The sequence below is a fragment of the Ochotona princeps genome, chromosome 5, assembly GCF_030435755.1.
Source record: "Ochotona princeps isolate mOchPri1 chromosome 5, mOchPri1.hap1, whole genome shotgun sequence".
Lineage (NCBI taxonomy): Eukaryota > Metazoa > Chordata > Mammalia > Lagomorpha > Ochotonidae > Ochotona > Ochotona princeps.
This window is the reverse complement of record NC_080836.1, coordinates 21851230-21865803: the sequence shown is the minus strand read 5'-3', so window position 1 is coordinate 21865803 and position 14574 is coordinate 21851230. Positions and strand designations below refer to the sequence as shown.

General features: G+C 38.7%; 1 protein-coding gene across 3 annotated transcripts in view; it reads right to left on the bottom strand.

Moving 5' to 3' along the window:
* The window catches only part of THSD7B (thrombospondin type 1 domain containing 7B), a 777161-nt gene that overhangs the window by 572176 nt on the left and 190411 nt on the right, over positions 1-14574 (bottom strand). For all 3 annotated transcript variants that reach the window (XM_058664450.1, XM_058664449.1, XM_058664451.1), the window contains exon 3: positions 6038-6286. In XM_058664450.1, coding sequence (XP_058520433.1) covers positions 6038-6286 — 249 coding nt within the window. The remainder of the gene's footprint in view (positions 1-6037; positions 6287-14574) is intronic.

Sequence of the window (14574 nt, the reverse complement as noted above, 5' to 3'; positions counted from 1 at the left end):
TCCCAAAAGGCCACAACAGTCAGGGCTCATCTGAGTCCCTGATGTACAGAGACCCAAGGACTCGTGTCCATCTGCTACTGCTGCTTTCTCAGGCACATTAGCAGGAACCGGACAAGAGGTGAAGCATCTGGGACACATACCAGAGTACAAAGTGGAGAGCCAGCATTGCAAGCAATGTCTTACCCTGCCATAGCATGATACCAGGCCCCTTACCTCTGCTTCTGATCGAACTTCCTGTTAACAAGTCTGGAAAACAGCAGATGGTTGCCTAATTATTGAGACCACAGCTAGAATTTGTGGAGTGAATGAGCAGATGGAAGATCTCTGCATGTCTCTCCTTCTGTCTTTCAAATAAATAAAAATAATCAATTTATATGTTTGAGCATTTATTAATTCAGTCATTTATCCAACTTTTACTAATGAAATACTTTTCTAGGTGCTGCTCCATGATAAATTTAAAAATGCAAGCAAGCAAAATAGTCATCATTTTACAGAAGATGATCAATGGGAACTTTGAATCTTGCAAGACAGATCTAGCAGGCTGTGTATACTAATTTTGAAGGTGCATACTGTACATGATTATTAGAGATGAACAAACCAAGTAGGGGCCAACTAACTGGGTTAACCCATTGCTGGTGTCTCCAGCATTCCATATGGTTCCTATGGAGCCTAATCTATTTGCAAAATAACTCCCTACTAATGTGTCTGGGAAGGCAGTGGAAGATGGCCCTGTGACACCCACAAGGCAGACTCAGATAGAGTTCTGGCTCCTGACTTTAGCCAGGCCCAGTCCCAAACCAATTCAATCATTGGAGGAATGAATCATTGGATTGAAGGTCCTTTTCTCTGTGTGTCTCCATCTCCCTCTCTCTGCAATTTTGCCCTCCTAATAAGCAAATATATATTTACAAATTGTTTTAAAAAGCGAACACACGTTGAAAGTCTTCAGTTTCCTGAACCAAATTAATCACAGTGGTGATTAGATCACTGCAATGATTAAGTACACACACATCCCCTCACAACATGAGACTCATTTTACACAGGCAAAGGAAGAAACAAGCAAGTCAACTTTTTAACCACTATCATTTTCTTGAGCAGCTTCCTTGCATTCAAGGGTCACCTGAAACCCCTCCCCGGAGTTTTCTCAAGGGAAAGAAATTATATCTAGAAAATGAAAAGGCACATTCAGTCCTCCAAAAGATGTTAGGGAGAACCAGGCTGGTTTTTCTGAGTTATCTAACAGGCAAATCATGAAGACTTGCTTGCTCTCTCAGCATGAGCTACACAGGCTGACTTCTTGAGAAGGAGTTCTATTTGATTCATTCAAAAGATAAATTCATGTACCGCAGAAGCAAGGAGAGATGGAGTATAAAAGCCCCATCACTGCACTGCCAGACCAGGATACTGAAACATGTTGCAGAGGAGATTTTCTAAGTAGTGTTGTCACACGGTCACTGGAAAGCCATCAGTCACCCAGTTTCTACCTTGATATCCAATTCTCAGTATTACTTCACATTGGTTACTATCCCCCTGAATGGTACTGTCTTATATTCAATGTGAAACTCTTACTGTTCCTATGAGAGGTAAAACAGCCATGTTCACAAGCAAACTGTTTTCTCCCTAAGGGGAACTAGAAGTTGCTGGTGGGTCATCTGTGGTGTCACTGCTAAAACACATGAGTGCAGGTGACATTTGCTCAATATTTCTCTATGTTACTTGCAGGGTCTTCAGCCATAATGGGGCCTTCTATGTAGGCACAAGGGAGCTTAAGGAGCTATTCCCAACTCAGATACTGCTAGCTCTCTGACAAGACGTACTTAATAGCAACATCACTGACACTGTGCCCTTCAGTTTTCTTTATCTTAGCCAAAAAACAAGGTGCCCTCAGCCTCCCTTAATGTTATTTTGAGTATCTTATACAACTCATGTCTCTCTGCTTTGGAGGTCAGAGAATAACCATGCCTAGGATCACAACGCCCATCAACAGGACAAAACCAAAATAATATCAAGAGTGGCAAACATTTAGCCTGCCTCACCCATGCACCACAGTAACATGCTGGGGGTAGCCGGGGGAAGCAGATATGTAAAATTATAAGTAGATGATTAATGCTGGAGCTAACAGGTCTTTAATGGCCTGTTTATATCAGTCAAAAATCATCTCTGGGGCTGGAATGGGGGCTCAACAGGCTAACCCTCCACCTTGCAATACAGACATTCCACATGGACATATCTTTGAAGACACAATTGGGCAACACAATGCTTACACCTTTTCAATTCTAAAACTCCCTGGATCAGTACAGCACCTCCTAGTCTCTGTCTCCTTTCAAGTAGCCGCAAGGCAATATCCTAAGCATGGTGGTTCCAGGAGTGTTCCCTTTGGTTAAAATTCCTCTCATGAAATCCTGAGTCAGAGATTGAAATCCATGGTCTTCGCAGTTCAAGTGTTGGTCAGGCAAGCCCAGCTGCTAAAGAGCAGCCTCCAAAGCTATGTACCTGAGGAAAATGAATATGCAACCACCGAGCATTTTTCTCCCAGTACTCAAATTCCAGAGTAAATTTACCTCTAATTATCAAACCAAATAAATTGCTAACTCCATTTAAATGCGGACCACTCAAAGGCGTTTGTTCAAGAGAGGCTTCTCTAATGACCCTGTTAAAATCTGGAACCTGCACACAACCCATATCCAGGGTCCTTTGTATTTACTTTGCTCTAAAGCTTCATAGTTTACTGTTTGTTTACTTGATGTGTCCTCACTTAAGTTTTCATAGTTTCATAGGTGAAGAGACCTTCGTCTAGTAAACTCTCCGAGGTATCTGAAACACTTAACACAGTGCTTGGTATATAGCAAGAGCTCAATGTATATTTACTGAATGAATGAACATATCTCCCTCAGCAGAAATGGCAGAAGGGTAAAAATCAAGCCACATACTCTGGGAACTTTAAAAAAATGAAGAGTCACAAAAATACAGTTTCCTACTGCACAGAAATATAGCAAATTAAATTGCTCAATGTACATGAATTGGTCATAACTTCAAGGAAAGGAGAACTGAGCATTTTTGTTCCCTAACAGGTTTTGGTTTCCAATCTTTTTGTTCACCATTGATTTTAATCACTGATGTTGAATTAGCAACAAAAATTAGTGTACAGCCTTAATGCTGTATACATTTCCTATGCTAGAGGCCATAGACCAGATTTCAGACAAGCAAAAATGTTAAGTGATGCTATTACTATTTATTTATCCTCCTTCCCACAACAGTATCATCAACTAACACATTATTTTCCCTAGAAAACACTGGTTGTTATTTCAGCCAATTCTTCAAGACTCCCATTTCCTAAAGATTCACCATTTGGAAAGGTTTGTTTAAAATGTCAAATTCAGAAACAATTTCAAGGAGCAGAGCTAGAGCATTGAGTTTATTACCAATGAACTTTGTTAGCATCTATTTCCCACACATTAAGGTTCAATCAAATGAATATCAATACAGAAATTCATCTTGGATACATCTCAACTTTCTGCCACTCCATTTAACTTCTTACAGAAAATCATGTTACATAGGAATGAATGCATACATACATGAGTGTGTGTGTGTGTGCGTATATATATATAATATATGCTGTGTGCTGATGCTTGTCTTTACTTTGCCTGTCCTGAGAGTCACTATAATGTAACAGAAAACACACTGACTTCAGAACTATACCAACTTGGAGTGTGAATTCCTAGTAGCAGGTTATTTTTGTTGTTTTTTGTTTGTTTATTTTTTAGTATCAGTTTTAACCCCTTTCACTCTCAAAAGTGTCTCATCTGGATGATAAACTCAGTGTTATCCAAATATTCTTCACACATAGTGTTAAACTGAGTTAGAATTATCAGCCAACAATAAATACTCAACAAAGGGTAGGTGTTATTTAACGAAAGTGCAGATCCAGTTCAACTTGCCCATTATCATCAGGAGGGCATGGTCCTCACTTCTAAGATGATTTTAATAAATATTGACCAAGAAAATGGAAGTATGTTTACAAGTCAGCAGACATTCAAAGACACCAAGTACCAAGAATTCACTAGTCACTCCTTGAGAGAAATAACATATTAAGGTGATCATTAAACTCAGATTTTATTCCTGTTTGCCTTTCATGAAAATTTTACTGAGTTATACTTCCATATGGGACAAAGGGCTTACAAGTTGCCCAGAAGACATAAATTCCCATGCCTTGAAGTTATTCCCTTATACTGCCCAAAGAAAGCAGGGATTTTTCTTCCTAGAGGAAATAGTCACACTTCCAAGCAGCAACTATAAGAAGCATCCTTCTTACAGTGCCTCCTATGTATTATGTGTGGCGGTTGATGTTTTACACCCCTGACAATCCTGACTTTCAAAGTGGCAACACAGCCAGTGTTATGACACTCCTTCTATTGAAAAGAGAAAGGTATTAGAAAAATCATGCAGCTTGTTCAAAGGTTGCACAGTAAGTGTGTGATGGAAATACAACATTAAGTGTAGCCAATTTCAAAGAAGACAGATAACCAAGATTTAAGCCATTTTAAAGCCCCTAGTCTGCTCTAGAATTAATGTTTTGAAAGATAGAATGAAGTTCAATACAACATGAAATTGTTAATTAATATATAATGGATCATAAACTCCATCTACTGTCTACTTTTGAGATAAGAAATGATAATGATCTAAGCAACCATTTTACTTCAAAAAACTATATTCAATCAACACTGCTTCCAGTCCGGAAGTGAGGCAGGGAATCAGACTTCCTAAGCCCCAACTTTCATATGACCACAACATCTGCTATGGTGTACTCTACATAGTTTCCATACATCATCAAGTGATGAGTTTCAGCAAAAAATTAATTTTTCATACTGTTTTCTTTTTTGCTGTGGAAATGAGTCTCAAATCTCAGAAGCTACAAGAAACAAAATGGTCATCTTAAACATACAAAGATTTAACAGATACAGTTCAGAGCAGCTATCAATCAGGAATAACCACAAATCCATCTCAAACAGACATCTGGAAATGATGTCCCAAACATCTAAGTCATTATCATACTGGGCCACTCTCATTCAACAACCTAGAGGAAAACACAATTAGAGATCTCTGCCAGATGTTGGAGAGGGAAAACATGATCAACATCACGATGTTACAATACAATTATTAACAAGTACTAATTCCTTTCTCATTCTGCTTTGATTTCCTGGGGACTTTGGAATGGAAAAAAATACTCCAAACAGAAGCAGCTTAGAATGAAATTGCTGGTAATCACTAACCAAGCAACTTCAGGAATTACTTAATCTCATCTCTCTGAGCATCAATAGCTACACTTCAGAATGGAGTTATTAGGTTGATGCAAGCATTAAGTGTATTGGTGTAATGTGGTGATGCGGCATAATTTAAGTGGTGGCTTCTGACACTGATCAACTACATGAGAGACCTGGTTCAAGTCCTAGCTATTCATATTCTGCTCTAGCTCCTGGCTAATGCATGTGGAAAAGCAGCAGAGGAGGCATCCAGTGTAGAGCAGACCCCTGCTCCCCGTGTGGGACACCAGGATGGAGCTCCTGGCACCTGGCTGGATTCAGTCCTGGCTACTGATTGCTGTGGGCATTTGGAGAAGAAACCAGTGATGGACGATCTTTTCCCTCTCTCTCTCCTCCCTCCCCCCCTCCCTGGCACTCTTTTACATAAATTTTTAAAAGCTTCAGAAAATTAAGCATGTCCTATCAGTAATAATACATAAGAATTATTATGTGACAAGCACTAGACATAGTATTGCTAACAAATAGACTAAACACTAGAACTAGAGAACTTGACAACAGTCATATAACTAATCGCAGAAATAGTATCTGAACCCAAGGTGTCAGTATCAAAAAAGGCCATGCTCTTCACCCGATACCTTAAACTGCCAAATAGAGAACTGTTACACTCAGCGAAGAACCAACAAATATGAGCAACTGCTCCTTTCATTATTTGTTAACACCCCTGCCACCACAACCTTTTGCTATTTCATTGAAATATACCAAAGAATGCATCCTACCTGGGACATGGCTGCAGAAGTTCTCCTTCAACAATACAGGCTTCTTTCTCAAGAAGTTCTGGGCATTCTTTACCACTGCCAACAGCAATGTGCTTCACATTCCGGCTCCTACTCCTAAATCCTGGTGAGAGATTGCCTGAACGACATGTCTTGGAGCAGGGGGTCCAGGCCGACCACTCAGTAGTTTCACAGTCTTTCGGCATAATGCAAGACTGAACAGTCAAAGGAAAGGTATCTTGCAGGCATTGGCTGGAAGAAGAGAGGCATAAAACAGGAGACTTCAGATTAAATGGATGCAGCAAAATGTTACAAAGTATCTACTAGGAGAAACAAACGTGAAATCTAGTTTACACTTTATACAGGGAGATTTAAAAATAACAAGGGATATCAAGATAAAATATATGACACCAAATTTTAGGAATGTGCCTTCAATTTCCCAAAAAATTGTAAAGCTATTTCACTATAGCAACACATGCACATGAGGGTCTCCCTTGCCCCTCCTCATGATTGTCAGAACCAATAGTGGTCCCTCTCTAGGGCTTTCACAAATGACTTCTAGCCTGCCTTTATCATTTGGCGACTCATTCCCAGAACTCATCACTAAACTGAACCATACAGACAATTCTTTACCACAATTTTATGAGCTCAATTCTTTTTTTAAAAGATTTATTTATTTAGTTATTATTATAGAGTCAGACATACAGAGAGGAGAGACAGAGAGGAAGATCTTTCGTCTGATGATTCACTCCCCAAGTGAGCACAATGGCCGGTGCTGCGCCGATCCGGAGCTGGGTCCCAAAGCTTCGGGCCATCCTCAACTGCTTTCCCAGGCCACAAGCAGGGAGCTGGATGGGAAGTGGAGCTGCCGGGATTAGAACCAGCGCCCATATGGGATCCCGGTGCGTTCAAGGCAAGGACTTTAGCTGTTAGGCCACGGTGCTGGGCCCTGTGAGCTCAATTCCAAATACTCCTCCTATGGATTAAAAAAAAAAAACCTAGGCCCAGGGATGCTAAATAATTTGGCCAATGCCAAAGAGTGAAAACAAAAACAAAGAAAAATGAAGCTTTAGACTATTAATCTATGCAACTTTATAAAACTTAGGTATTAAAACAGTGATATTATGTCCTATATTGTTGGGCTGTGAGCATTTATTATCCCTCTGGCAAATCATGGATGCTATCCAGTATATCAGTAGTCTAATGGGGGAGGAGATAACTAAAGACATAAGATATTGTGAGCAATTTAACAGAAAAGCATTTATGCTGTGGAGAAATGCTGATACAGCAGTGATGAGCCACCTGAGAAAGCTCAGAAAGGACATCTGAGCTGCATTTTATAGAAATTCATAGGAGCTTCTCAGGCACAGATGAAACAGCACTGCCATTTTCATTCAAAAGAATAAAATAAAATTGAGATAACTTGTGGGGATGGAAGACAGCAGTATGCTGGAGCTGGATAAAACAGTTCGTAATAGTCGACTGTTAAAATTTCAGGAATCGAGCAAGCCACTTGGATTCATGGAAGTACCTGAACAAAAGCCCAAGTGAGGAATGTGATTTTGCAGAAATTGGAAATGCTACAAGTAAAGCCCTCTCTCAACTAAGAACTGGTTGTTAAATATTTTCAAGCATACCGTTGAGTGGGGGAGAAAGACCAGTTTCATGCAAGTATGAAGTGCATGGAAGGAAGTCAATCACAAAGCAGGTGTGTGGCATAGTGTTTGAAGTAAAGATGCCCACATGCCCTGTCAAAATGCTTGAATTAAATATCAGCTCGGTATCTCATTTCCAGCTTCTTCATAGTGCATTTTGCAGAAGGTAACCCTACATGGGATGTTGAGTTGCCATCTCCAAGATGCAGCTTGGCATAGTTCTTTGTATCGTGGTTATTTATGGAGTGAACCAGTGGATGGTAGTGCCCTCTCTCATACCAGAAAAAAAGTAGGTTTCCCTCCCATCCTTACTGTTTCATACAAAAATTAGGTTTCAGCTTAATTGAACATTAAATGATTTTAAGTAGAAGAAAATCAGCTGTACTTACATAGGGAAATATTTCAAATTCTAATTTGCATTATTTTCTTTGGATCACTTTAACTTATTATCTCTTCCCTTATTCAAGGGCAATTATTAGAAGCAATTTTAACAGGATGCTATAGAAAAAAGTCAATTTTAAAAAGTTTTTTCATTTGAAATAATTACAGAGAGTGAGGAAGACAAAGTTAGAGAGGGAGTGCTCTCACATTGATTCACTCACTTCCCAAGTGACAGTAACAGCCTAGGTTAAGCCAAGGAGCAGCCAGGAGTCAGGACAAGCCACGTGGGTGGTAGGGACCCAACCAGGTGCTTTCCACAGGTCATCAGCAAAGAGCTGCATCAGATGTTGGGCAGCTAGGACATGAGCCACAGTCCATATGAGATATCAGTGCCGAAGGAGACGGCCTCACCCTCCCAGTCACAATGTCATTACAAGAAAAGATCAATTTTAAGCTCCAAAATTAAGCTTTGTAACCTGGTAAATTAGTAACAGGGGAATATACAAGTTTTTAGTCATCATTCCTCTGTTCATAATCAAAAGGAGGGACAAGTGTTAAACTGTCTCTGCGTCTGATTATATAAAACAGGTAGCTGGAGGAGCTGACACTGCAGAGCGCATGCAGGGCAGAATAAGAAACGTTTACATTTAGCCATGCTGATGAGTAAACTGTAGTTATATTACCACATTGATATCCCTCATTAAACCTCTGATAGTTAACGTGTCACTTAGAGAAAAGGTAAAGAAATACAAGATAAATCTTTGAGCTAATGCTTTATTTTAAAAAACAGATACATCATGCCCATGAAACTAAAAACAGTGTCTTTCTCATGATCATTACTCAGTCTAAGGTGCAGTTTTGATGGCCTCGAAGCACAATACTTGAGGAAGCTGCCCTTCTCAAAATCCCCTATGTGTGTCACTGTATGAGCAGCATGATTGTTGTGACGGAAGAACACTTCCGTGTGTGACACAACAGATGTTGAGTAAGAACTTTCTGAGTTTTACATTTCAGAAGATGCTGTGCTTGACATCTGCCCAAAGGTTAATTTGTTGTTTTAAATTATTTTAGCTCCCACAAATAAGGGACATTATGCAGCGCTTTTCTTTCCATGTTTGGCTTATTTCACTCCAAATTGCATCCATTTTGATGTAAATGGAATAATTTTATTTTAATAGACAAGTACTATTACATTGTGTATGTACACACACATTTTCTTTATTGATTTGTTTGAGGGTCAGCACATTAGTTGATAGGCTATTTAGTCTTTTGTAAACAGCGCTGCTTATAAATATGGAGGTACAAATATCTCTTTGATAAAATGTTTATGTCTTTTGGGTATATACCCAGTAGAGAGATTACTTCTCCACTACATGTCTCTTTCTACGTGTTTAGGAAATCTTTTTAAGAGTTGATAGACATTATAGATATTAAGCCCTTGTCACATACAAGTCTAATAAATATCGTTTTCATTCTGCTGCCCATCTCCTCACTCTGTTGACCATTCCCTGAACTGTGGAAAAGCTTGTGTACATAATTGCATTTGTCAGGTTTTGCTTTTGTTGCCTGTGGTACAGGGATCTTGTTGAAGTTATTAGTTACACTACTGTACTCCATAGACTGAAGTTTATAGTAAAAAAAAAAAAAAAGTAGATATCATTATTTCATTATTTCTGCAAATTCAGTTTTATCAAACTTTCATAGATTTTCCAAACAGTTAAAAATGGTATGCTACTAGTAATGATCTATGATTATTTTAAAATTCACTCTACATGAATAAAATTGATATCTTTTCATGTGATTATTGTTTGTGTCTTGCCTATATTCCTGCTGAACTATGGTCTTCTCGCTTTTGAACTGTTACTAATGCATGAAAACTTTGTAAGTCAAAATACAGTATCCTAAAAATTGAAAAAAGATAAAAAGAGAAAGGAAGGAAGGAAAGGTAAAAAGAATAGAGAAGGAAGGGAGAGAGGGAAGAAATTATACTTACAATGTTAAATTGTCTATGAATTATTATAAATCTGATCATCTTTTTAAAAAATTCTTTAATAATTTAAAATCCTTGTTTTTAAAAATGAATTTCGATGAATGATTGACTCTCTTCTTCCCTTTAAATTATGAAGTTATCCATCTGTATTTAAAGTGGAATTCAGTTTTTTTTTCCACTTAACAGCTTCTGTATCTCTTATCCTTTCCCACACTGACTTTTCCTTCTAGATCAGTTAGGCACATAGTATGTTTTTTCAACAATAACAGCACATAGAGCTTTCCCTGAATGGTTAAGGAAATGTTATTTTTGAAGAATCCTAATTTTTGCTTTCTTGCCTTCAAATGGTGTGTATTTCCATTTGTTTTCTCTCTCTCTCTCTCTCTCTCTCTTCAAGGATTGGTTGATTGATTTGAAATGCAGAGAGACAGAAACACACAGAATCTTCCATCTTCTGGTCTACTCTACACTCCCCAGTGATTCCCACAGCCAGGCCTGGGCCAGGCCAAAGCAAATTCCATCTAGTTCTCCCACATGTGTAAATGTCCAAGCAAGGAGCTGTTTTCCATTGCTTTCCCAGGCACATTAGCAAGGAGTTAAAGAGACAAAATGGAACAGGGTGTCTAATTGTCATTCATACTGGATGGTGGCATCATAGGCAGCAGCTTAACACAGAAACACGATATAGCCTGGTGTTGACTGATTTTTATCATTCTTTTCAAAAGCTCATTTATTTGTTTAAAATAATATTAGGAAGAATGATATTGGTCCCTGATATAATCTGATCAATGAGATTCCATTTTATTGGAATAATGGCAGCAACATCCAATAGATGTTGAATTGGAAGTATCTGGCCCCTGAATTTTGCATTACAAAATATCAGCATGACCTGAATCTCCTGGGTGCTTTGATTCACTGTGGAAAGAAAAAAAACGGAATTTATTTATCTCCAAAGGTTGTGGCAACCTCTGGTGTAAGGGGAATCACCTAGTAAACTAAAGCTCCAAATAATGCTCACTGTCCACACACTGAAGTGGAAACTGATCCTTCATAAAATGTGATGTGATCTTTTTTAATGGAAAAGACAGGTATAACTGACTTTCCTTTAAAAAAGAATATGCTATGATAATTATACCTCCTTTGCATTGATAACATACATTGCAACTTATAAACTGCTTCTCATGTATGCAATTGCAAAGGAGTTTTTTGAAACACAAAAATTACTTCATAAGATCTCTCTGCTTACAAATAAGGGAAAGAACCCTAATCAAATAAAAACCAACACTTCAGTTGTTTTTCTATAATATTAAATATTTTAAACAGGGAAAAGTAGTATGACAAATAGTTTCACGTATTTCTAACAAAGATTAAAAATACTTTGTTTAGATTTTAAAAAATAAATAAATAAAATAACCAAATGCAGGTGAAATTTCCTGTGAGCTTTGATTCTCAGTAATATTACTCTTTTCCCAGGCACACCAACTATCCTCAGATCAGCTTGCATTTTCTTATTACTTAAGGTTACAATCTACCTTTTAAATATGCACGTATTCATTGATAGTCTATAACATTACTGTATGCATGTATTTTTTTAGTTAAGTGTTATTTCACATATAGTTCTAGAAAATACTTTTCACCCTTAATACTGTTATTTCTAGATCAATATGTCCTAACTGAAAGAAACAGAGTTCAATTATCAGTATTGCTGAGTAACATTCCAGTCTATGAGCACAGAGCAGTACATTTATTCATTTCTCTCCTAAGAAGCCCTTGGTGTTCAGTTTCTTGCAATTGCGCCAGATGACATACTGAACTTCCTTGCACATGCCTCTGTAGCATATTTAAGAGCAACCTGCCCCGGTGCTGTTGACTAGAGTTGGGTCACAAACATTTAAACAATCGATTGGGTAACAGCTCATTTTCTTTTTCTGCTTTGCCATAATTTTACACCCTTCACATCATTGGATTTATTTTCCCAAAAATATTGTTAGCTTTTCTAGATTTTCACTGACATTCTTTAAAAAATTATCTGAAAAGAATGAGACAGAGAGAGAGAGAGAGAGAGAGAGAATATCTTCCATCTACTGGCTCATCACCCAAATATCAGCAGAGGCTTGACTTCTGGGACCCGCCAAAGCCAGGAGCCAGAACTCCATTGTGGAATCCCGGGTGGTCAGTAGGGGCCCAAGCACTTGGGTCATTTTCTGCCACCTACCCTAACACATTAGCAGAGAGCTGGAAAGGGAGCAGAGCAGCTGGGCCTCAACAGGCAGCCTGCTACATGATCCAAGCATCTTGATTCATGGTTTAATCTGTTGTACCCCAATGTTGGCCCCATTTTGTGTTTTTGTTTCAGGCTACAACATGTCATTTTGTGTTTTTCACAATACTAATTAGTTCATTTTAAAAGATAGTTTTATTTGAAAGGCTATTGCAGACAGAGAAGGAAAGGCAGAAAGAGTTGTTTACTCCCTCAAAAGGCCAAAATTGGCAGAGCTGGCCCAGACAGAATATCAGGCCAAGGACATCTTCCCACTCTCCCATTCCAGTACAGGGACCTATGGACTTAGGCCATCGTCCACTGCAGTTCCAAGCACACACTAGATAGCTGGATTAGAAATGAGTCACCCAGGACTTGAACCAGTGTCCATGCCCAATGCCAGCACCACCACAAGCAAAGGCTTAACCTTCAGTGCCAAGGTGCAGGCCCCAGTTAAAATATTTCATTTTATTTCTTTTTTTTGAGGCGGGGGGCTCCCTACCTATTGCAGTTCACTCTGGATTTCTGATTGCTCTTCATAGTGGTCTCTCTGTTTCACATTGAACATGATTCAAATTTCTGGTGATCCTTTGCTATCAAGGATTACAGCACAGTACCGGAAACACAAATTGGAAGCTCTCTTATTGGCAGTATGGCTTATCAAAGAGCACACATTGCCATTTGCTGGCTTTGCAAGGACCAGACTTGTCACTGCAGTGCCTTGAATGTTGACCTCTGCCAGTTTTGACTCCTTTGCTTGCCTTTTACCCCAAAATTTCCTATCTCTTGGTTCATGCACATAGGACTATCAGCTCTATACTAGCTAATAGAAGGTAATGCTACCAGGGCATTCTTACGAAGTGTGTTTAGATTTTCACTTCACCTCTACCTTCCTATTGCAATATTTCTTTTTAAAGATTTGCTTATTTTGAAAGTCAGAGCTCCCATGAGAGAAGAAAAAAGAGGGAAGAGATCTTGCATCTATTGGTTCACTCCCCAGATGGTGACAATGTCCTGTCATTGCTGGGCCATGCCAAACTTAGGAGCTTCAGCTCAGTCTGTCATGTGGGCAGCATGGACACAAAACCATGGGCCATCTTCCATTGCTTTTCCTAGGCATTATCAGGAACTGAACTAGACCTGCCAGGACATGAAACGACATCCAAATGTGATGTGGTTATCCCACTATACCACAGCACCCACCCCTACCTCCAGTATATTTCACACAATATCTTTTGCATGTTAGTTAGTTATTTACTTCCTATATTGACCAAATCTCCCTTCTTCCAAGAAATTTTGAGCAGGCTGTTCTACAATAATGCATCCATTAAAACATAAGAAAAATTTCTGATTTTAAAAGTATATTTATGATTCAGTCCCACAGGTTCTGGGATTTCCCTTCCCCCTACAGAAATCCCCTTACTCCAACTTATTCCCTCTATGTTATTACAGTAGTACAGTCTTTCATAACAGTCCCAAGTCCATCATGCTGCTCTTTAAGTTTATCCTGACATTGTAGGTATGGATAACACATCTCATTAAAGACCACATAAAAAATGAGGAAAAATAGGAAATTTACAACAACATGAGGTTAAAATAACATGCTACTAAATGACAAATGTGTCACTGAAGAAATGAAAAAGAAAAATATCCTCCTTGAAGCAAACGATGCTACTGTATGACCTAGATATGAAAAAAAAAAAAATGTTCAGCCTCCCTATCTGTCAGGGAAATACAACAGAAAGCCACATTGAGGTTCTACCTAACTCCAGTGAAAATGGCCTACATTCAGAACTCTGCTAACACCACCTGCTAGAATGGATGTGGGGAAAAGAATACCCTCTTTCATTGTTGGTGGGAGTATAGGCTAGTACAACCACTATGGCAGTCGGTTTGGAGAGTGCTAAGACAACAGAAAACTGATCTGCCATATGACCCAGCTATCCCACTTCTTGTAATATGACCAAAGGAAATGATATCTGCAAATGAGAAAGGCATCTGTAATTCTATATTTGCAGCAGCACAATCTACAATAACAAAGACATATATAACCCAGATGCCCATCTAAAGAGGGATGGATAAAGAAATTGTGATTTATCTATTCCCATGGAATACCTCTCAGCCATTAAAAAGAATGAAATTCTATGTTTTGCAACCAAATGGTCCCACCTACAGACCTTTATTCTCACTGAAATAAATCAACACCAAAAGGACAAATACAACATGTTCTCTCTGCTATAAGACAACCTTCATG